Here is a 21,281-nt window from a genome sequence, read left to right on the forward strand (position 1 = left end):
CCCAATTTCACAGAAATTCCTGGCCCTCACTGGCTTTGCTCTCAAGAACAAAAGCATAATAAATAGCTTTTTCGAAGCGCCACTGCTTAACCCTACAGCCCAGTCTCGGCCAGTTTCCTTCAGGTCCTTGGACTGTCATATCACCATTTACTTTTTTAAAAAATTAATTAATTTATTTTTGGCTGCTTTGGGTCTTCGTTGCTGCGCGCGGGCTTTCTCTAGTTGTGGCGAGCGGGGGCTACTCTTCGTTGCGGTGCGCGGGCTTCTCATTGCGGTGGCCTCTCTTGTTGTGGAGCATGGGCTCCAGGCAGCCGGGCTTCAGTAGTTGTGGCACGCAGGCTCAGTAGTTGTGGCTCGCGGGCTCCAGAGTGCAGGCTCAGTCGTTGTGGTGCACAGTCTTAGTTGCTCCGCGGCACGTGGGATCTTCCCGGACCAGGGCTCGAACCCGTGTCCCCTGGATTGGCAGGCGGATTCTTAACCGCTGCGCCACCAGGGAAGCCCACCATTTTCTTTTTTAGTCAATAGATCCCAAATGTGATTTGTTAGAACAATTATTAACTAACATCTTTAGTATTTGAAGCACTCATGCAAATTGATTACGAAACAAAACACCACGGGGCGGGTAGTGCTGTGAGGTGGGGTGAGCCCACCCAGATGGGGCTCCTGCCAGCCCTGGCCCTGCGGTCCAGAGGCCCTTCGCGTGAAGAAGTTCAATGATGGAGAAAAGCAAGGCCACATTCAGAGTCGGGGGGAGGACCTTTCACTGAGTCTCACTCGCTCCCTCCGTAAAATGGGAACATAACCTGCTCGGAGGTTTTCCTGCAGGTGGACTGAGCCCAGGCCCCAGCCTGGAGCAGGGCTAACTCAGTGTGGGAGCGTCTCATGGACCCTGTTATGGACGGAATTGTGTCCCCCTAAAGTTCAACATGACTGCATTTGGAGATGGGGCCTTTAAGGAGATAATTAAGGTTAAAGGGGCCCAGATCCCACAGGACTGTGCCCTTACAGTAAGGGGAAGGGACAACAGAGGGACCTCTGGCTCTCTCCGAGGAAAGGCTGGATGAGACACAGAAGAGAAGGCAGCTGTCTGCAAGCCCGGGAAAGAGTCCCTTCCAAAGCCACCCTGAGCCTGCACTTCTCGCCTCCAGGACTTTGAGAAAGTACATTCCACCGTTTAGGCTGCCTGGGCTGTGGCACCTTGTTAGAGCAGCGTTTTGGGCTTGAAAGATGCCACTCTGCGAGGGAGTGGCGAGGGAGCTGTGCCCCAGAGGTCAGCGGAGGTGACCTCACTTCCAACAAGGGCTCCCGCCCTGCTCCGGCGCTACGGACAACATCTCAGTTCAGGACAGCTGCACCTCAGGCCTCACACACACACTAAAAACAGATCCATCTGGAATTATGTGCTAATCAAGTGCGCACCAATGTTACACCACGAGCCCTGATTTATGACTCATCAGGAAAGCTTTCGTTAAAAAAAAAAGTAGGCAACACGATCTGCCACAACTGTTTATTATATTTAGAAGCCTACAAATTTGAGCTTTTAAGAAAAATTCACAAAATATTCCGTTGAAACCACATTTCTGGTTCATCAAATTTCAAATATATTTTAATGTGCTGGACAATATATTCTAATGCTGTCTAAAACACAGCCAAATTATTTTTCTTTTATTCATTTGTACACATTCTGTAATTTTTTGAAAACCAAGATTAAGATAAAAAATGTTGAGAAAACTACCCAGTTACAATGACTATTTTCCCATGTACTGGAATATTTTCTGTGGGTGTGTCTTCTTACCTTATTCATTTTTACTTCTGTACACTATATCTATTTATAAATGCACTTAGGGAGTTCTCATCTTACATTTCTCATAAATTCAAACAGCAACGCCTTGTCAAAAGTTTAATTTGCTTGGCAGTGCAGAAGCTTAGCCTGTTAAAAGCACTCACTGAAAATTATTTTTAAATTTATCGATCATCCAAAATAAACAATTTCAAAGGGACAGACGTCTTTAAACATGATTTTGAAATCACCTTAATATGTGGAAATATAAACGAAGCAATCTCAAATTAGACACCAGCCATTTTTGGTCTTTTGTTTTTATTCTTTGCTCCCTTTTTAATGAAATGTATGTCGTGAATTTTGTTTCTCCAGGCCCTCCTCGTATCAGCTAATGCTGGTAACCCTTAGCCCATGAGCCTCACAGCACTGAGACACCCCCCCCGCCCCCAAGGAGAGGTGGAGGAGCCCTTGTTTCCAGACCCCCAGCTGTTGGAACCAAAGAGTCCAAGGAAATTAAGCAGGGGTGTGCACGGATATGCCAGAAGGAAGGTGTGTGCAGGAAGTCACGCAAAACAGAAATCGCAGGGAAGCTTCTACTACATCAAAAATAACAATTTCTCAAAAGAAATATTAAAAATCAGTAATGTATGTATACCCTGTGAAAAAGTAGCAAAACAATCCACAAAACTGGCTGGTCTTCACTGCCGTCTGTGACGTGGTCACTGGTTCATTTAAAGAGGAATTTCTCCAGGAAATACATATCGCAACGTCAGTATTAAGAACCATAGCGATCCTACAGAAAGAACCAACACGAAAGTTTACGACTATCAGCGTCACCAAAACGGGCGCCGCAGCGACGGGAACCCGCACCCGAGGAAGTGGGAACCGGGAGCTCCTGGCGCCTGCGCTGCGGCCCCTGGGCTGTGGGAAGGATGGTGAGGGGTGCAGGGCCCCATGGTGAGCCCTCCAGGGGGCAGGTGTGATGGGGGGACAGAGGAACCCTGAAATTCTGGTTCAGCGGAGGGATCTTGCAGGAGCACCTTAACCTCTCTGTGCCTGTTTTTCAATCCATAAACTGGGGATGATCACCTATAAAAAATAGGGATGTCACCTCCGCGGAAGGTCTGGTGTGGGCTCGGCTGACCTAAGGGACGTGAAAGAGCTCTGCGAATTCTAACCAAAGGTTGTGTCACCCACAGCTGGAGCCCCAGGGCCGAGGAGCTCTCCACAGTGGGGGCGCCTCCCCGACCCGGGAGCCCCCTTTAGAGGCAGCAGAGTCCACGTCGATTAGGTCCTACTCCCTACAGCCATGTTTCACGTAATCAATAGCGTCCTAAAATAACGTGAGGTAAGCAAGAAGGTTCACAAAGTCGCCTTCGTATAACCCGAGCCGGCCTTAAAGCATTACACATGAGCACGTTCCACTCCTGCCTCATTTAAAAGACTGAAATACAATCTAAATACCCAACTCGGGGAATATTTAAATAAATTACATCTATTTTCACTCAACAGAATGTGGTTTCTGAAGACTTTTTAACTACACGGAAGTGCTCATAACAAAACATCATGAAGGAAAAAGAGGGTGTAAAACCACAGACACGATATAATCCTTTACAAATTTTAAACAGGTATATGCACAGAAGCCTAGAATCAACACAGAATAAACCAAATATTAACGGAAGTCTGCCCTGGGAGGTGGGGTTCTGGGTAATTTTTTATTTTCTTCTTAATATTTCTGTTTCAATAGAGGAAAAAAGTAGGTCATGATCATGACAATTCCTGTAACAATTCCTCTAGAGTCATAACTTAGAAAATTTAAACAAATATGAAATTATAATTTCTGGTTTTCATGATGTCCTGGGTTACACTGTAGCAAAAATATAAATCAATAATATAAAATCTGATTTTCCAGCAATTGAAGAGTGGTCCGAATCTCATTTTCAAAACTATGAACCCACCATCAAACTCAGTTAACGTCATCCCCGTTTCACTAACCTGAATCGAAGTCATGACTCCGTTAGCAAAGACGGAGAGCTTTCCAGCAACGGATCTCACTCCCTGCTTAAACTGGGCCATGTCGGGGGCCGTGGGCAGCATGCTCGTGAGGTTGTAGTTTCCTGCACACAGAGCAGACAGACACTGGCTCGTCACTACCGCAGGGATGGCACAGCCAGTGCCCAGGGACCCGATGGCTTTGGAGAACTCGGCTCCCCTCCCCTCCAGCTGCCCATAAGCAGCAGCTGTGGTTAAGGGAAAAGGAGCCTGCGGTGGATTTCAGCGCCAGCCCTACCATGAAGCAGCTGCAAGACCCCACGGTGAGAGAAGATGCAGCACTAGGTCTTAGGACCACCACGGGTTCAAATACTGGCACTGCCACTTCCAAGCTGTGTGCCTTTGGAGAGGTTCCTTACCCTCTCTGGGCCCGTTTCATCCAGGCACTTAACACAAGACCTGACAGAGAAGTACTCAGTAAATGGCAGATGGGCGGACATCTGTGGGTTTTTCGGACTCAGCATCTCTTCCCCCTTTTGCTAAAAGCCCTCCTCCCTTCCTCTGCAGGAGGTCTCTCCCCCAGCCCCCTAAACCATGCATGGGCACGTGACCCAGACCTAGCCAATCAGAGCCTTCCTGGATTCCCGCATTCTCAAGGGAGGGGAGCCGTTTGCTTGCTCTGGGGTTACTGGTGGGGGCGAGGCGACGCTGTAGCTGTCTGTGACTAGGGCTGTCCCCCTCCCACTCCCTCCTCAAGGAGGGAAGGAGGAAGCCCCTGGCAGTGCGGGAGGAGGCTCACCCCAGGAGGAAAGGCAGAGGGGTGGGTGGGGCTGTCTGCCGACTCAGCAGAGCGCTCCCAGGTAGGGGCCGACCCCTCCCCCTCGCCGAGGCCGCTGTCGGCTGGGTTTCTGCTGCTTTAGTTTCGGTTGTCCCAACACAGACAGCAGCATATTGCACACAGGTGAAGCGCATCAGAGTTGTCACACATAAAGGGGTCCCTAGAGCTGACAGATGGGCTTCTGTGGCGCTCTTTTGTCACACAGCTGTGAAAAGGTGCCGGAGGGGCTCAGAGACTTTGTGAGAGAACGCCAGCCCTGCAGAGCCTCCAGGGAGCCAGCCCAGCTGCCCCTCGGCTCTGCAGGTCACTCTACACCCGCCTGCCCCTTAAGCAGCAGCAGAAGCCAGGTCCCTTTCCAAGAACCAAATAGGAGGCACGCATTTATCCTCCAGCACGGACGCCACCCCGGAGAGACAGTGTGTCTTCCCACAGCGCCATCCCGTGCCCAGCACTCGGGGAGGGGCCACAGGTGCGGCTGCTTCTCCTCTCTGCCCCTGGGTGACATTTTAGAGTCTTGTAGCCCTTTGCCAATGACAGAGCGACAGCCTAGCCCAGCCCAGTGACAGGACTGGGGTTCAAAGCCCAGCACGGTGGTGCTACCAGCCGGTAAGATGCATCTGAGAGGAAATGAAGAGCTAGTGTGACATCCTGGGCGCAAAGGGCCAGTCACAGCTGCTCCATGGTGTGGCGAGGTCCGGAGTGGCGAGGGGGCTGTGCCCCAGAGGTCAGCGGACGTGACCTCAGCAGAAACGCCTCCACTTACAAGCTTCCAACTCGAGAAACGTTGAGAAAGGAGAGAGCACAGCTGAGGCAGGAGGTTTAACGTGGAAGCAAAGCGCTGTGGTGGCTGCTCCACTCGGGCGCACAGACACCCCTTCTTTTTGCTCAGGTTGACAAGACTCCGGTTTGTGTAACTGAACCTGGTTGGCGACAGCACCACACAGCTGTGACGTATGACAAATATGTTCAGCAAATCACCAAACAAAACCGCCCGACGGCCGACTGAAGTCAGTGCTTTGAAGGCCGACAGGCCCAAAGAGGCCAGGCTCCTGGACCCCGGGCCAGAGCCAGGAGGAAGGGAGAGAGTGGCCGAGGTGCCTCCAGGGAGCCTCGAGACCCAGGGACAACAGCAAACGCGCCAGGAGCCCCTACGACCCTGGGCAGTGCGCACCGAGCCCGGACAGAGGTGTCCGTCCGCAGCGCCCTGGGCTTCCCGGGTGGCCCCGTTCAGACTCAAATGATCAGAACCAGGTTTTGGAAAGAAATACACCAGAGGGGCAAGCTGGGTTTCCAGCTTCTTCTGTTCCGACACTGCTCTCAACAAAGAACAAAGCCACCTCTGCTCTGTCATCTGGTTCCCTCTGAGCCTGAGTGGCTCCCTCTGAGGCAGTGCCCAGCGATGGCCATCCCCCGTCCCCCAACTGACCCTGCTCTGGAGTGACGGCAGGGACGGGCACTGTGCCAGCTGTGGATGCTTACATGTGCTCCTCATCTACTCCCTCCCAGACCGTGGAAGGGAGCGGCCTTGGAGCAAAGCCAGGGTTAAAGCACGCCCCCAGGAAGTACCAGGAGGCATTTCTAATTTGGAGAAATCTTCCCCTTAACCCTGAAGAAATTATAAAGGTGATCTACCCAGTGGCACTGATATTTCACGGATGGGGAAACATTTAAGATAAGGAACACAGGATACTCTCTTAAAGCCAGCTTTTGCTCTTTGCTGAAATGCACTCTAAATAAAAAGTAAATATTTAATGATCAGTGTTCAATGCGCTTGCATTTAGAGCAGTTATCAAAGGCTTCTGATGAGATGCAGAATGAGGGTAATCGTGGTCTGAACCATCTGGGTTTGGGATGGAGGAGGGAGGGGGAGGGAGGGCAGGTGCTGCAAGCAGGACCACTGCCCGCTGGGGAGGGGCTGAGGGTCCCTGGGCAGCCTCGCACCCCAGGATGGTCCTATCAGGGCTGCGAGTCCCCAGGACAGGAGCTTGTCTGGGACCCACAGAGGGCCAAAAAAAAATCAATGGACCTTTGTTCTCTGAAAGGGGACAGGAAGGTAAACGTCATCGCTGGCTGCAGCCTTCCTTCAACAATTGGAAATGCTGCTCATTTGATCTCTGAAAGGTTGTTTTTTTTTTGTTTTTTTTGCGGTACGTGGGCCTCTCACTGCTGTGGCCTCTCCCGTTGCTCCAGACGCACAGGCTCAGCGGCCATGGCTCACGGGCCTAGCCGCTCCGCGGCATGTGGGATCTTCCTGGACCAGGGCGCGAACCCGTGTCCCCTGCATCAGCAGGCGGACTCTCAACCACTGCGCCACCAGGGAAGCCCTGAAAGGTTTTTTTAAACAAACAATAATGTTTCAGAGTGAAACTTCCAGTAACTTGAATTACAAAAACAAAAACGGCCAGGGGTGAGTTTCAACCTGTTAGGTTCTCTGGACTGCCCTGCCCCTGTGCCAGGGCGCCCATGAGGTAGCCCAGTACTGACCCACAGGGGGCAGAGGCGGGACCCTGGGAGGCCTCCACAGGAGCCGAGCACCCCTCTGCCAGGGGCGGCCGCACAAGGAAGTGCCCTGACAAGAGGTCAGGACACCGAAAGTTCGCATGTGAGAACACAAGTCCGTGAGCCACACCTGCCCCAACCCAGGCCCAGTGCAGGAAACGACCAGTCAGAAAGCAGCTCCTCCTGCTGGAGGCCAGAGGGCGGCCTAGGACGCTCCCTGCCCAGGGGCCGCGTACCGGGCCTGTGTCCCGCAGGTCTCTGGTCCACCCACCTGGCTAGAACCCTCCCTTCTCACTGCAGCACAGCAGCCTGGCAGCGCCCGCTTCACCCCGGGGGCCACGGTGGCTCTTGAAATGCCCCCAAACCCCAACGGAAGGCCCCAGGCATTCGGGTCTCCCCCATGACCTTCTCTGTTGGGGCTGTTTCTCTCTGGACTCAGAAAACAGTTGTTCTCTGTGGCTGCAGGGCCCAGCGGCCGCCCGCGTGGGGTCCCTCCGTGCCCACGCCCAGCTCCTCCAGGACTGGAGACGAGGGGTGCAGGTAGTCCCAGGCCTTGAAGGCCTTGGAGACCCCCCCCCCCCCCGCCTGGGTGCTCCTGCTGACGAGTGGGCTCCTGAAATGACCTCAGAGGACCCTGCTCCTTGAATGTCGGCCATGACATAAGGGGGACACGTGGCCCTCCCCTTACCCCCGAGGCCTGACTTGGGGCTGACTGGGACTGGAACACGGCTTTCCTACGGCTCAGGGTCAGAGGGACAAGCAGAGAGGCGCTTGGTTCTGGACGCCCATGACGGGCCTGTGTGCTGAGGCTTACTCCCTGGGGGGGCCCAGACATCTCCTCATCGGGCTCTGGACCCTCCTCTCCACCTGCCTGGCTCCAAAGCCCCATTCTGTCTCCCCTGGGAGGCGGAGGCTGGTGGACTCACCTGTTCTATATGCTCTGACTACCCCTGGGGTCCGGGAGGGGCCTGGGAGGGCCTGCCATGTGCCAGACCCCGAGGTGACACTTTACATAAAGGACCTCATTTCAGCCTCAGTACAAACTGCTGAGGTAGGTATGGATATTACCCACCCATTTTACAGAGGAGGAGACCGAGGCTAAAGGTGACCTGAAATCCCCCAAGTCTCACAGTTAGGGAGTGGGTCCCGTCACACGGGAGCCCAGGGCTGTCCCCTCCAAGGCTGTGACACCACACGAGCCAGACACCAGGTTCACGCCATGCTAGGCACCCCACCGCCCGTGACGATGGTTCAGGGAGACGACATGCCGGGTAACTTTGGGGACGTCGCTTAAATTCCATGACTTGGTCTCTTCACATGCAAAGCCTGGAATAATAACTTCTGCTCTGCCTGACTTACAGAGGCCATAGGAGCATCAAATAATGGCCGCTAACAATCCTGGTAAAGTAAAAAGTCCTATCCAGAGAAAACGTATTCATGCCGCAGACACGGTGGAGACCAGCCTCATTACCCGCCTGCCCCTTCCCCACATTACCTGCCGTCTGCTTCCTCTGCTCATCAAACAGGTCAGCAGAACTGATGGAGGAACTTGCCGAAAGCCTCTCCAGCCGAGCCCTGGTTTCATACTAGACAAGACCAGGAGAAAAGAAACATTAGGCTCCAAAAACCATGAGCAATTTTGCAGAAAGAATCATCGAGGAGCTATCACGGCTGGGCTGGGGGCCGGCATGATGCTCACGTCCTGCGGGTCACAAGCAGACAGATGAACGCACAACGCCACGGCCAACAACAGTCAGTGGAGGGGAACCCAGAGGGACAGTGACAGTGACAGCTCTGTCATGTGCTGCTCTCACCCAGCTGCCAGGAAAGGCCGCTCCAAGAAGCTCTCTCCCAATAGCCTTATGTGATTTCCTAACTGAACTTGAATGTTGTCAACTTTAAAACAAGGCAGATTTTAGTGGGTGGAGAATAGCCAAGTGGCAACTCTAAATACACTCAAAATGCTAGTGGAGGGTGGCGCAGTGGTTGGGAGTCCGCCTGCCGATGCAGGGGACACGGGTTCGTGTCCCGGTCCGGGAGGATCCCACGTGCCGCGGAGTGGCTGGGCCCATGAGCCATGGCCGCTGGGCCTGCGCTTCCGGAGCCTGTGCTCCGCAGCGGGAGAGGCCACAACAGTGAGAAGCCCGCGTACCGCAAAAAAAAAAAAAAAAAAAAAAGCTAGTGGAATTTCTACTGCTACAAAATAAAATCGGTACTTTAGGAAATAATTATTCTCTGTATCGTGCAGGAAGCCTTAGTAATAACACATATCTCTAAGAGTTTGCGTAAGCACATTAGTGCTTCACAATTAAAAGGAAACCTTTAAGCTCCCCATTTCCATTTGAGTCTTACTGCTTAGCCAGACTCCACTACGATAAGCTCATTAACATTTCTGAGAAAAGAGGCAATAATCTCTTTTCTGAAAATAAATATACCTACCCTCGAGAATCTATCTGTATACTTCATTTAACTATGGTTAAAAAATTGCTAAGTAAATTACAGGTGTATCAAAAATCTCCTGAAATTTACTCAAAAGGTATCGAATGGATGGCTGTTCAAAACTCTGAGAAAGGAATGAGAGAAAGATGAGACACTGTCCCTGCCTTCCAATCACTCCTCTAGCTGGAGCGGCAAAGTGGGGCGATTAGTCAGAAAGACCTGGGTTCGAGTCCTGCTCCAGCACTCTGGGGACAGGGGTCCCTTGCAGCCTGACTCCATCTCACTCAGCATCCAGCACCTCCTCCCACACCTCCCGTGGCCCTGCTGGCTTCCTGCTCTGTGGGGACCACACAGAAACTCCCTGGGCACTTACATCAGCTTTGGCTTGTCTTCCAAAGTACATATCTGAGGAAATGGCTTTGACGTTGCCAAACTTCTTCTGGGCCTCATCTGTATTTTCAACTGGCTCATAGTCTGGCTTGCGGCGAGCAGTAGGTCTACAGTTAGCAACAGCCAAAACAGGAATGACGTCAGTAAGATGATGGAATAGGAGTTTTCTCCCATTACCCCTTAGAGAACACTGGTTTTGACAATCACCCACAGATGAGAATGCCTTTGTGGGAGTCCAGGAGTCCAGCAGAGAGGGTCCAGCACACTGCTGGAGCAAAAAATCCAAGACTGGATGCATTGAAGAGGGTAAGAAGAATAGCCTCACTGCGCCCATGTCACCCCTCCTCCAAGGCGGCACAGCTCAGTGCCAAGAGAGATCCACGGGGCCTGCAATTCCTCCCACGGGGGAAGGCGAGAGGGTGGTGAGCGGGTGCCTGGTCTCCCCAGCTGTGTGGGACATTGCCAAGGGTGCCTCTTTCTTTCTCATCCCACCCAGGATACTGAGGTGACCGACACAGCTTAGGGGCTGGGGGAGGCTGGAAGCAGAGCAGCCAGGGCTCAGAACTCATCAAAGCTGTGTGGATTCCACTAACCACTTCCCGAACTCCATGAGGAGGCCTGCTCACAAACCACTGGATACACTTTGCCTGGGGAGCCCCCAACTGGCCCTCCAACACTCTGCATGCCTCACCCACGCACCTTTGGCCCCACAGCTGGCTCCCTGCACACGCCCCTGCGGATGGTGAGGGCAAGCCTTTGCAGACAGAAAGTGAGCATGTGCAAAAGTCAGCCCAACTCTGGGATTCGCAGAGGGCACAGCAACCTGAGCATTTCAGGGCAGCGCCCTGGGGAGAGCAAGCAGAAGGCTCTCAGCACCTGGCCCTGCTCTGTGGGACTGAGAAAAGACATACCATCCTGAGATGTCACCCCGCCAAGAGGAATAAGAAGTGTGGAGTGAGTGCATCCATAGAAAAGGTCTGAGTAAGGCTCCACATCTCTAGCAGGGCTGACTACTGAAGGCATTTCTCACCCAAAGCCAGGCACTAAAGACTGGAGGAGGTGATTGCTCCTTGAAGTGCAAAGACAGCAACACAAGACTCCAAGGAACAGGAAAAACCAAGGAAACGTGATACCACAAAGGGGAACAATAATTTTCCAGTAACTGATCCCAAAGAATTGCCTGACAAAGAATTCAGAATAATTGTTTTAAGGAAGCTCATCAACCTACAAGAACACAGACAACTCAATAAAATCAGGGAAATAATACACAGATAAAATGAGAAGTTCAACATAGAGACAGAAATCATAACCGCTTCCCATCGCTCGCATTACCGTCTGAGCTCCGCCTCCTGTCAGATCAGCGGCGGCATTAGATTCTCATAGGAGCATGAACCCAGTAGGTTCGAACCAGAACTGCACGTGGGAGGGATCTAGGTTGTGCGTTCCTTATGAGAATCTAATTCCTGATGATCTGAGGTAGAGCTGAGGCGGTGATGCTAGCGCTGGGGAGCGGCTGCAAATACACATTATCATTAGCAGGGAGGTCTGACTGCACAGAAACCATAATAAGTCAATTGCTTGCAGACTCATATCAAAACCCTGTCAGTGGGGACTTCCCTGGTGGCAACAGTGGTTGAGGGTCTGCCTGCCAGTGCAGGGGACACTGGTTTGAGCCCTGGTCTGGGAGGATCCCGTGTGCCGTGGAGCATCTGGGCCCGTGCGCCACAACTGCTGAGCCTGCACTCTGGAGCCCACGGGTCACAGCTACTGAGGCCCACGTACCTGGAGCCCATACTCTGCAACAAGAGAGGCCACTGTGCTGAGAGGCCCGTGCACTGCAGTGAAGAGTGGCCCTGCTCGCCACAATTGGAAGAGGGCTGGCGCGTGGCAGTGAAGACCAAACGCAGCCAAAAATAAAAAATAAATAAGTAAATAGGTAAAATAAATAAATCTGAAAAACAAAACAAAACCTATCAGTGAGTGGCAAGTGGAAACAAGCTCAGGGCTCCCATTGATTCTACATTATGGTGAGTTGTATAATTATTTCATTATATATTGTAATGTAATAATAATAGGAATAAAGTACACAATAAATGTAATGCGCTTGAATCATCCTGAAACCACCCCCCACCCCGAATCCCGGGCCGTGGAAAAATTGTCTTCCACGAAACTGGTCCCTGGAGCCAAAAAGGTTGCAGACCACTGAAGCAGAAGAAAGAATCTGTGAACTCGAAGACAACTCAGTTGAAATTATCCAGTCAGAAGAGAACAAAGAAAAAAAGAAAAAGAGCAAAGAAGCCTATGTGAATTATGGGACACCATCAAGAACACAATTCATGCATTGTGGGAGTCCCAGGAGGAGAAGAGAGGAAGAAAGGGGCAGAAAGCTTATTTAAAGAAATAATCTCTAAAAACTTCCCAAATCCGGAGAGAGATGCGGACATCCAGATACATGGAGCTCATAGGTCCCCAAACAGATTCAACCCAAAGAAATCTTCACCAAGAAATATATAATAAAACTGTCAAAAATCAAAGACAAAGAGAGAATTTTGATAGCAGCAAGAGAAAGAAACTCATTCTATAAAATGGAAGCCCTGCAAGGCTATAAGCAGATTTCTCTGCAGAAATCCTGAAGGCCAGAATATAGTGGGATGATATATTCAAAGTGCTGAAAAGACAAACACAAACACAACTGCCAGCCACCAGACTTGTCCTACAAGAAATGCTAGAAGGAGCTCTTCAAGCTAAAATGAAAGGATGCTAATCAGTAACATGAAAACATAGGAAAGTATAAAACTCACTGGTGAAGGTAAGCATACAGCCAAATGCAGAACACGCTAATACCGTAATAGTGGTGTATAAATCACTTAACTCTAGTATAAAGGTTAAAAGACAAAAGTGGTAAAAATAACGATAGCTACAGTAATTTATTAGTGGATACACAATATAAAAAGAGGTAAATTATGACATGAGAAACATAAAATGTAGGGAAGGAGACTAAAAGAGTAGAGATTTTGTATGCAATCTAAGTTAAATTGTTATTAGCTTAAAATAGGCTGCTATAACTGTAAGATGTTTTATGTAAGCCTCATGGTAATCACAAAGCAAAAACCTATAGTAGAAACACAAAAGAAAAAGAGAAAGGAATCAAAACATACCACTATGGAAAATCATCAAATCACAAAGGAAGACAGCAAGAGAGGAAGCAACAAATAGAAGGGCTACAAAAACAGCCAAGAAACAGTTAATGAGATATGGCAATAGTACATCCTTAACTATCAACAATTTTTTTTTTTTTTTTTGTGGTACGCGGGCCTCTCACTGTTGTGGCCTCTCCCGTTGTGGAGCACAGGCTCCGGATGCGCAGGCTCAGTGGCCATGGCTCACGGGCCCAGCCGCTCCGCGGCATGTGGGATCTTCCCGGACCAGGGCACAAACCTGTGTCCCCTGCATCGGCAGGCAGACTCTCAACCACTGCGCCACCAGGGAAGCCCTCAACAATTATTTTAAATGCAAACAAATTAAATTCTCCAATCAAAAGACACAGAGTGTCTGAATGGATTAAAAAAAAAACAAAAACAAAAACAAGATACAACTATATACTGCCTGTAGGAGACTCACTTCAGCTTTAGGGACACACATCTCTGAAAGTAAAGAGATGGAAAAAGCTATTCCACGTAAATGGAAACCAAAGGAGAGCAGGGAGAGCCATACTCATATCAGACAAAACCGACTAAGTCACAAACTGTAACGAGAGACAAAGGTCTTTATAGAATGATTAAAGGGTCAATTCATCAAGAGGATATAACAACTGCAAATATTTATGCACCCAACACAGGAACACCTAAATATAATAAGCAAATGTTAACAGATCTGAAGGGAGAAATAGACAGTACTGCAATAATAAGAGAGGACTTTAATATCCCACTTTCAACGATGGACAGATAATCTAGACAGAAAATCAATACGGAAAACTGGACTTGAACCAAATGGAACAAAAGACGTATTCAGGACATTCCATCCTATAGCAGCAGGACACACATTCTCAAGCACACACAGAACACTCTCCAGGATGAATCACAGGCTAAGTCACGAACAAATCTGAATGATATTTAGGTCTTAACAAATTTAAGAAGGTTGAAATCACATTAAGTGTCTTTTCCAACCACACGAGTATGAAAGTAGAAATCAATAACGGGAGGAAAAGTGAAAACTCCACAAATAGGTGGAAATTAAACAGCACACTCCTGAGCAACCAACGGGTCCAAGAAGAAACCAAAAGGGGGATTAAAGGACACCTTAGAACACAGTCTTCAACAAAGGAGCCAAGAACATACCAGGGAGAAAAGACAGTCTCTTCAGCAAGTGGTGCTGGGAAAGCTGGATGCTGTAAATCAATGGAGTAGAACATTCCCTCACACCACACACAAAAATAAACTCAAAATGGCTTAAAGATTTCAATATAAGACATGACACCGAAAAACTTTTAGAAGAGAACATAGGCAAAACATTCTCTGACATAAATTGTACCAATGTTTTCTTAGGCCAGTCTCCCAAGGCAAAAGAAATAAAAGCGAAAGTAAACAAATGGGACCTAATCAAACTTATAAGCTTTTGCACAGTAAAGGAAACTATAAACAAAATGAAAAGACAACCTACAGAATGGGAGAAAATATTTACAAGTGATGCGACCAACAAGGGCTTAATTTCCAAAATATACAAAACAGCTCCTACAGCTCGATATCAAAAAACCCCACAAACATCCCAATCAAAAAATGAGCAGAAATAGACATTTTTCCAAAGAAGACATACAGATGGCCAACAGGCACATCAACAGATGCTCAACATCACTAATTACTAGAGAAATGCAAATCAAAACTATAATGAGGTATCACCTCACACTGGTCAGAATGGCCATCACCAAAAAGTCTACAAATAATAACTGCTGGAGCGGGTGTGGAGAAAAAGGAACCCTTCTTCACTGTTGATGGGAATGTAAGTTGGTACAGCCACTATGGAGAACAGTATGGAGGTTCCTTAAAAAACTACAAATAGAGCCACCACATGATCCAGCAATCCCACTCCTGGGCATATATACAGAAAAGGCAAAAACTCTAATTCTAAAAGGTACAGGCACCCCAGTGCTCATAGCAGCACTATTTACAATAGCCAAGACGTGGAAGCAACCTAAATGCCCATCGACAGATGAATGGATAAAGAAGATGTGGTTTATGTGTATGCAATGGAATACCACTCAGCCATAAAAAAGGATGAAACAATGCCATCTGCAGCAACATGGATGGACCTGGAGATGGTCACACTGAGTGAAGAAAGTCAGACAGAGAAAGCCAAATTTCATATGATATCACTTACACGTGGAATCTAAAAAAGGTGATACAAATGAACTTATTTACGAAACAAACAGACTCACAAACAAAGAAAACAAATTTAAGGTTACCAAAGGGGAAAGCTGGGGGAAGGGATAAATTAGGAGTTTGGGATTAACAGATACCACTACTACATATCAATGTAAAATAGAGGGCTTCCCTGGTGGCACAGTGGTTAAGAATCCGCCTGCCAATGCAGGGGATACGGGTTTGAGCCCTGGTCCAGGAAGATCCCACATGCCGGGAAGCAACTAAGCCCATGCGTCACAACTACTGAGCCTGCACTCTAGAGCCCATGAGCCACAACTACTGAGCCCACGTGCCACAACTACTGAAGCCCGCGCACCTAGAGCCCGTGCTCTGCAACAAGAGAAGCCACCGCAGTGAGAAGCCCACACACCGCAACGAAGGGTAGCCCCTGCTCACCGCAACTAGAGAAAGCCCACACACAGCAATGAAGACCCAATGCAGCCAAAAATAAATAAATAAAATAAATTTAAAAAAAAAATCCCACCAATTTTCTAAAAAATAAAATAAAATAGATGAACAACATGGTCCTACTATATAGCGCAGCGAACTACACTCAATACCTTATAATAACTTATAACGGAAAAGGATATGAAAAAGAATATATATATATATATATTCTTACATATTCAGTTGCATCTATCTATCTATCTATCTGAATCACTTTGCTGTACACCAGAAACGAACACAATATTGTAAATCAACTTCAATTTAAAAAAAAAAAAGAAAAAAAGGATATCTTAAAACAAATAAAAATGGAAAAGCAGTACTAAGAGGGAAGTTTAAGGCCAACAGGTATATGAAAAGGTGTTCAACATCAGTGATCATCAGGGAAATGGAAATCAAAACCACAGTGAGATATACCCCCTCATACCTGTTAGGATGGCTATTGTCAAGAAGACATGAGATAAGCGTTGGTGAGGACTGGAGAAGAGGGAACCTTTGTATACCAATGGTGGGAATGGAAATTAGTATAGTCACATGGAAAGCAGTGTGGGAGTTCATAAAAAAATTAAAAATAGAACTACCATATGATCCCACTTCTGGGTATATATGTCTGAAGGAAACAAAGTCAGTATCATGAAGAGATCTCTGCAGCCCCGTGTGCATGGCCGCATTATTCACAATAGGTAAGATATGGAAGCAGCCTAAGTATCCGTCAATGGGTGAACGGATAAAGAAAATGTAGTATATAATCTACAATGGGATAATATTCTGCTATAAAAAAGAAAGAAGGAAATCCTGCCATTTGTGACAACATGGATGAACCTGGAGGAAGCCAGAGAAAGACAAATACTGTATGTCCTCACTTGGATGCAGAATCTAAAAAACAAGAAGTTGAACTCAAAGAAACAGAGAGCAGAATAGTGGTTCCCAGGGAGATGGGGGCAGATGTTGGTCAAAGGGTACAAACTTTCATTTATAAGATGAATAGGTTCTGGGGATCTGACGTACAGCATGGTGATTATAGTTAATAATCCTGTGGTGTTACTTGAACTGTGGGAAGAGAGTAGAGCTTCAATGTTCTCAGCACAAAGAACAAAAACAGGTTAAACTGATTTGAGGTAAGGCCAACGCACGTCTCATTTATAATGTATGCACACGCCATTTTGCTTTTGAGAAAGCCAACAGCAGTAATTTTGTAAAAGGATTTTAGGCCACTTTGAAAAGCCTGGATATTCTAATTAGAAAAATGAATAAATATCCAAACCACACAACATTTGAATGAATTTTGCTATTTAAAATAGGCCTGTTGGGCTTCCTTGGTGGCGCAGTGGTTGAGAGTCCGCCTGCCGATGCAGGGGATGAGGGTTCGTGCCCCGGTCCGGGAAGATCCCACATGCCGCGGAGCAGCTGCGCCCGTGAGCCATGGCCGCTGAGCCTGTGCGTCTGGAGCCTGTGCTCCGCAACGGGAGAGGCCATGGCAGTGAGAGGCCCGTGTACCGAAAAAAAAAAAAAAAAAAAAAGGCCTGTTATTTCACTCTTCAGTTCCACGGATCAATTAGTAAATACTGAATACATTGCCATGCACGTAAGACACTGCTCCACATTATGCAGGATACAAAATGAGTAGGATGACGGTACATCCCAGTCACCGAGGACAATCCCAGGTCACACCTGTTGTCCCAACATACTAGCATCGTCCCCCTGCACTCTATAAAGAGTTCCCTGGTTTGGACGATACATTATACAGCCCTTCATTCATAATCACCAAAAACTGGAGACAGTTCTTTGACAGGTAAATGGATAAACAGACTCAAAAATAAAGAGGGAGGAACACAGCAACATGAATGAATCTCAAGTGCACTACGAAAAGCCAAAGAAGCCTGTCTAACAGGGCTGGTTACTGCATGACTCCAATTATATGACATTCTGGGAAAGGAAAAACTGTGAGGTCAGAATACAGACCAGGATACAAAGAATATTCTTGAAATAGTACAACAAAATCATTTACTAGTGTTAGAGAATTTCCCTAGAGATGCATAGAGTCACTATTTACAATCCCACTGCTCTGGTATTCATACCTGTCTGTGTAGCCTGTGGTTTTTAGAATGATGTCAGTGTCTTTGACGGTCTCTTTTTTCCAATAGGAATCCGAACTGTCATCCCAGCTAGAAAAAGAACTGCTCCTTAACTCCACTGGCTCGTCAAAGTACCTGTATGAGAGAGAGCAGAACAGTGACTTTGGAGGACCTGACCGATGTCCACTCACATCCGGTGCATGGGGACCGCCCTTCCCGGCCTCTTCGGAGTTGGGGGCAGCCATGTGATCTGGCCAGTGCAACAGAAGCAGACATAAGGCGAGTCGTTTCCAAGGCCTTTCAGGTGCCCAGTCTTCTCTTCCCTCACCGCATGGAAGAGGTCGGGTTTTCCAGGTGCTTCAGCCTCGGGCAGGTGAAACCACCATCCACCTGGACAATCAAGATTCCACCAGAAGGACAGGTAAGCTGGACAATCACCTGTACCCTCAGCTGACTTTAGTGAATGAGAGACAAACCATCATTGTGTTAAGCCCTAAAGATCGGGGCGGGGGGGTGGGGGGGAGTATTTCTCACTGCAGTGTAACCTAGCTTATCCCAACAGCGCATGACGTCTTTGAGTGCTACCCCACTATAGGTTAGTCACAAATAATGCTTCGAGCCCATCCGAGGAGCTCTTTGTTGGCAATCCTGCCATGTCAGCCACTGTATAAGGCACCATCCCTAACAGCAAGCAGCCCTTAGTGTAAGTGACGCTGACAAGCCTCCTCCTGGAATCGCTGATCACGGGACCACTGCCCCGAGATGCTCTTCAGTCTGGAGCTTGACGTGAGCTTTGCCTGTAAGCTTCTCAGGGGAGCTGCTGGCCTTCTGGGTGGGTTTACACTTTCATTAGCTGAGCGTCACTGAGCAGGGCATCGCTGAGAGAGCAAGGCTCAGGGACAGCTTTTGGTCCTGAGTGGTGGGAGAAAAACCTTTGACCAAGAGCAGCAGGGTTTGCCTGGAACAGGACAGAGATGGACAGGTGAGGCGGATGTGCCAGAGCCGCAGTGGAAAGTGACCATGTGCCACCTCAGAGTTCAGGACCGCTTAGGGCGGAAAACAACCCAGCCAGGCATGCACTCCTTATAAAGGTGGTTCCCGAAGTTCAGAAGAGAGACGCGGATCCCAATGCTTGGGCCTGAGGAAAGGAAGGATGATGGAAGAGGACACAGAGGCTTCAAAAATGTCACCAAGGTTTCTGCAGAGAGTAAGAACGGAAGCACACAGGAAACAAGGTGAGGGCCAAGCCCCGAGGGCATAAGGAGTTCATGAGCTAAGATGGGGGGCGGGGGAAAAGACTCAATATACTCTTTTATTCTCGCAGGAAAAAAACCAGAAAGAGGAGGGGGCATAAACCTGCCGTTTGAAGCAGATGGTATGACTTCATATGAATAATAGAAAAAAGGCAGAATTTCCAAATGTGGTTTCTGCATTCTCTGGCAAGGAGGTCATTAAGAACAAAGCTTGTTACACTAGCCTTCTCTCCCCAGGAAGAAAAACATGCAGTGTTCAAAGCGTATCTGGATTTAGCTAGAAACTGACCAGGCTCTCCCTGCGGCTGATCAGCGGATGAGCCCTGAGCCACTGGGCTCTGCTCAGAGGAACAGAGACAACCAATCCCTGTTCAGAGAAGAGACCAGAACAACGAAGAGGCTCGAAGTCACGTCTGAGAAAGAAGGTTTGAAAGATGTGACCCACATGTTGGCCTGGAAAGTTACCTTCAAATATTTGAGGGACATATTTCTAAGGGACCAAGTGAAAGAATTAGGACCGATTCAATAAGGAATTTTAAAACTACTTAATAAGCACCTATGAGGGGCCAGGCACTTGCTGGGTGAGGATACTGGGCAAGGAGACATAGTCAGACCCTGCCCTTATGAGGTTGACTGATCTGAGCTCAGAAACCCAGGGAGATATGTAAGCATAGGGCAGTGTTTCTCATGCAGCTGCTGTCGGACTGAAAGGCTGCCTGGAGGAGGAGGAGGGGGAGGAGGGGGAGGGTGGGGGAGGGGGGAGAGGGGGGGGGAAAAGGAGGAAAGGGGGGTGGGTTGGGTTGGTGGGGGGGAGGGGAGGAGGGGTAGGAGGTGGGCGGGATGGAGGTGGAGGAGGGGAGGTGGAGAGGTGGAGGAGTCAGGGAGTGTTATTAGTGTGTAGTAGTATTGAGGTTGTCTGATGTTTCTTACTCTTTTCTTTTTATTCTTGTTCTTCTTTTTCATCTTTTCGTTTCCTTTTCGGATTTGGCGGCGTATGTCTTTTTCTTCTTTTCGGCTTCTTTTCTTTTTATTTTGTTCTCCTGGTTCCTTGTCGTCTTGTTCTTTTTCTTCTCTTTCTCTTCTCCTTCTTTCTTTCTCCTTTTCTTTTGTTCTTTTTTCCCCTCCCCCCTTTGTTCCTTTTTCTGTCCTTTTTCTTCTTGTCTTTTCTTCCTTTCTTTTTCTTCTTTCTTTTTCTTCTTTCTTTTTTCGTCTTTCTTTTTCCTTCTTTTTTTCTTCTTTTGCTTCTTTCTTTTCTATCTTTTTCTTCTTTCTTTTCTTTCTTTCTTGAAGAGGGGAGGAAGGGAGGGAGTGGGGAGGAGTGGTCTGAGGGGCGGGCGGATCCTTGAGGGTCTCTGGGGATGGGGTGGGGGTGAGCACTGGATGGAGGTGGGTGGAACTTCCAGGCCCTTCACAACTCTGAGGCACTGGTACTCAGGACTTTTTGAATTTAGTATCACTCTAAGGGAATATTCTTCATTCTGATAAGCCAAAGTGCTTATCCTGGAATGTAGGGCCATCGGATTTTTTTTTTTTTTTTTTAATGACTGGACAATTCAAAAATCAGAAGGAGAGAGAAAGCCATTCTGCTAGGGTCCTACTGATTAGCAGGAGCCCGTTACGTCATATTCTCTGCACTGCGGTGGGGAGGGTGCCCTTCCCACCATTCACCAGCGAGGCTCCCCGTGCTCCTACACGGTGTACACAGTGCGGGAGGGCCTCCCGATGCACCAGGGAGGATGCGGTGGAGGATGGGCATCCACCAATGGCTGTGGGGCACCTGTCTTTCCTCGGAAGCACAACAGCTGCCCTGGATCTCCAAATCTTTATTGACTTTCTAATGTTTTGATTTCTAGATCCTTGTTCTTAATACATTTCATTTTTATTTTCACCCTCCCAGTCTGTCTTCACCCAACCTGAAAACATTCCTTACAATCCCTTGATAAGAGCACCCTAATAGCACATATCTGATTTACAGCTATAGACAACTGTCTATTCCACTGAAGGCCACACTGGCTTTATAAGGCTGAACAAGTTGTTCTAGTTTCATTATTTGGTACTCAATATATAATTACATTGTTTATATCCTGGAAACAATGGAACTCAAAAAAACAAACAAACAAAAAAACAAACCCCCAAGATATGGTTGGTCTTATT

At 48.3% G+C, this 21,281-nt stretch overlaps 1 protein-coding gene across 3 annotated transcripts in view; it reads right to left on the minus strand.

Annotated features, from left to right (window-relative positions):
• Nucleotides 1-1,493: 1,493 nt before the first annotated feature.
• The window catches only part of ARFGAP3 (ADP ribosylation factor GTPase activating protein 3), a 54,182-nt gene continuing 34,394 nt past the window's right edge, over nt 1,494-21,281 (minus strand). For 2 of the 3 annotated variants that reach the window (XM_029205606.1, XM_029205604.1), the window contains exons 12-16: nt 17,878-18,009; nt 9,922-10,045; nt 8,605-8,695; nt 3,776-3,897; nt 1,494-2,573 (exon numbers count right to left, since the gene is read on the minus strand). In XM_029205606.1, the coding sequence (XP_029061439.1) occupies nt 2,556-2,573; nt 3,776-3,897; nt 8,605-8,695; nt 9,922-10,045; nt 17,878-18,009 (487 nt within the window). In that variant the 3' untranslated portion in view covers nt 1,494-2,555. Of the gene's footprint in view, nt 2,574-3,775; nt 3,898-8,604; nt 8,696-9,921; nt 10,046-16,807; nt 17,250-17,877; nt 18,010-21,281 lie in introns of those variants that run through there. The other variant, XR_003791140.1, reaches the window with a different exon arrangement.

This window comes from Monodon monoceros, unplaced genomic scaffold, assembly GCF_005190385.1.
Source record: "Monodon monoceros isolate NGI ecotype Baffin Bay Population unplaced genomic scaffold, NGI_Narwhal_1 Super_Scaffold_6, whole genome shotgun sequence".
NCBI lineage: Eukaryota > Metazoa > Chordata > Mammalia > Artiodactyla > Monodontidae > Monodon > Monodon monoceros.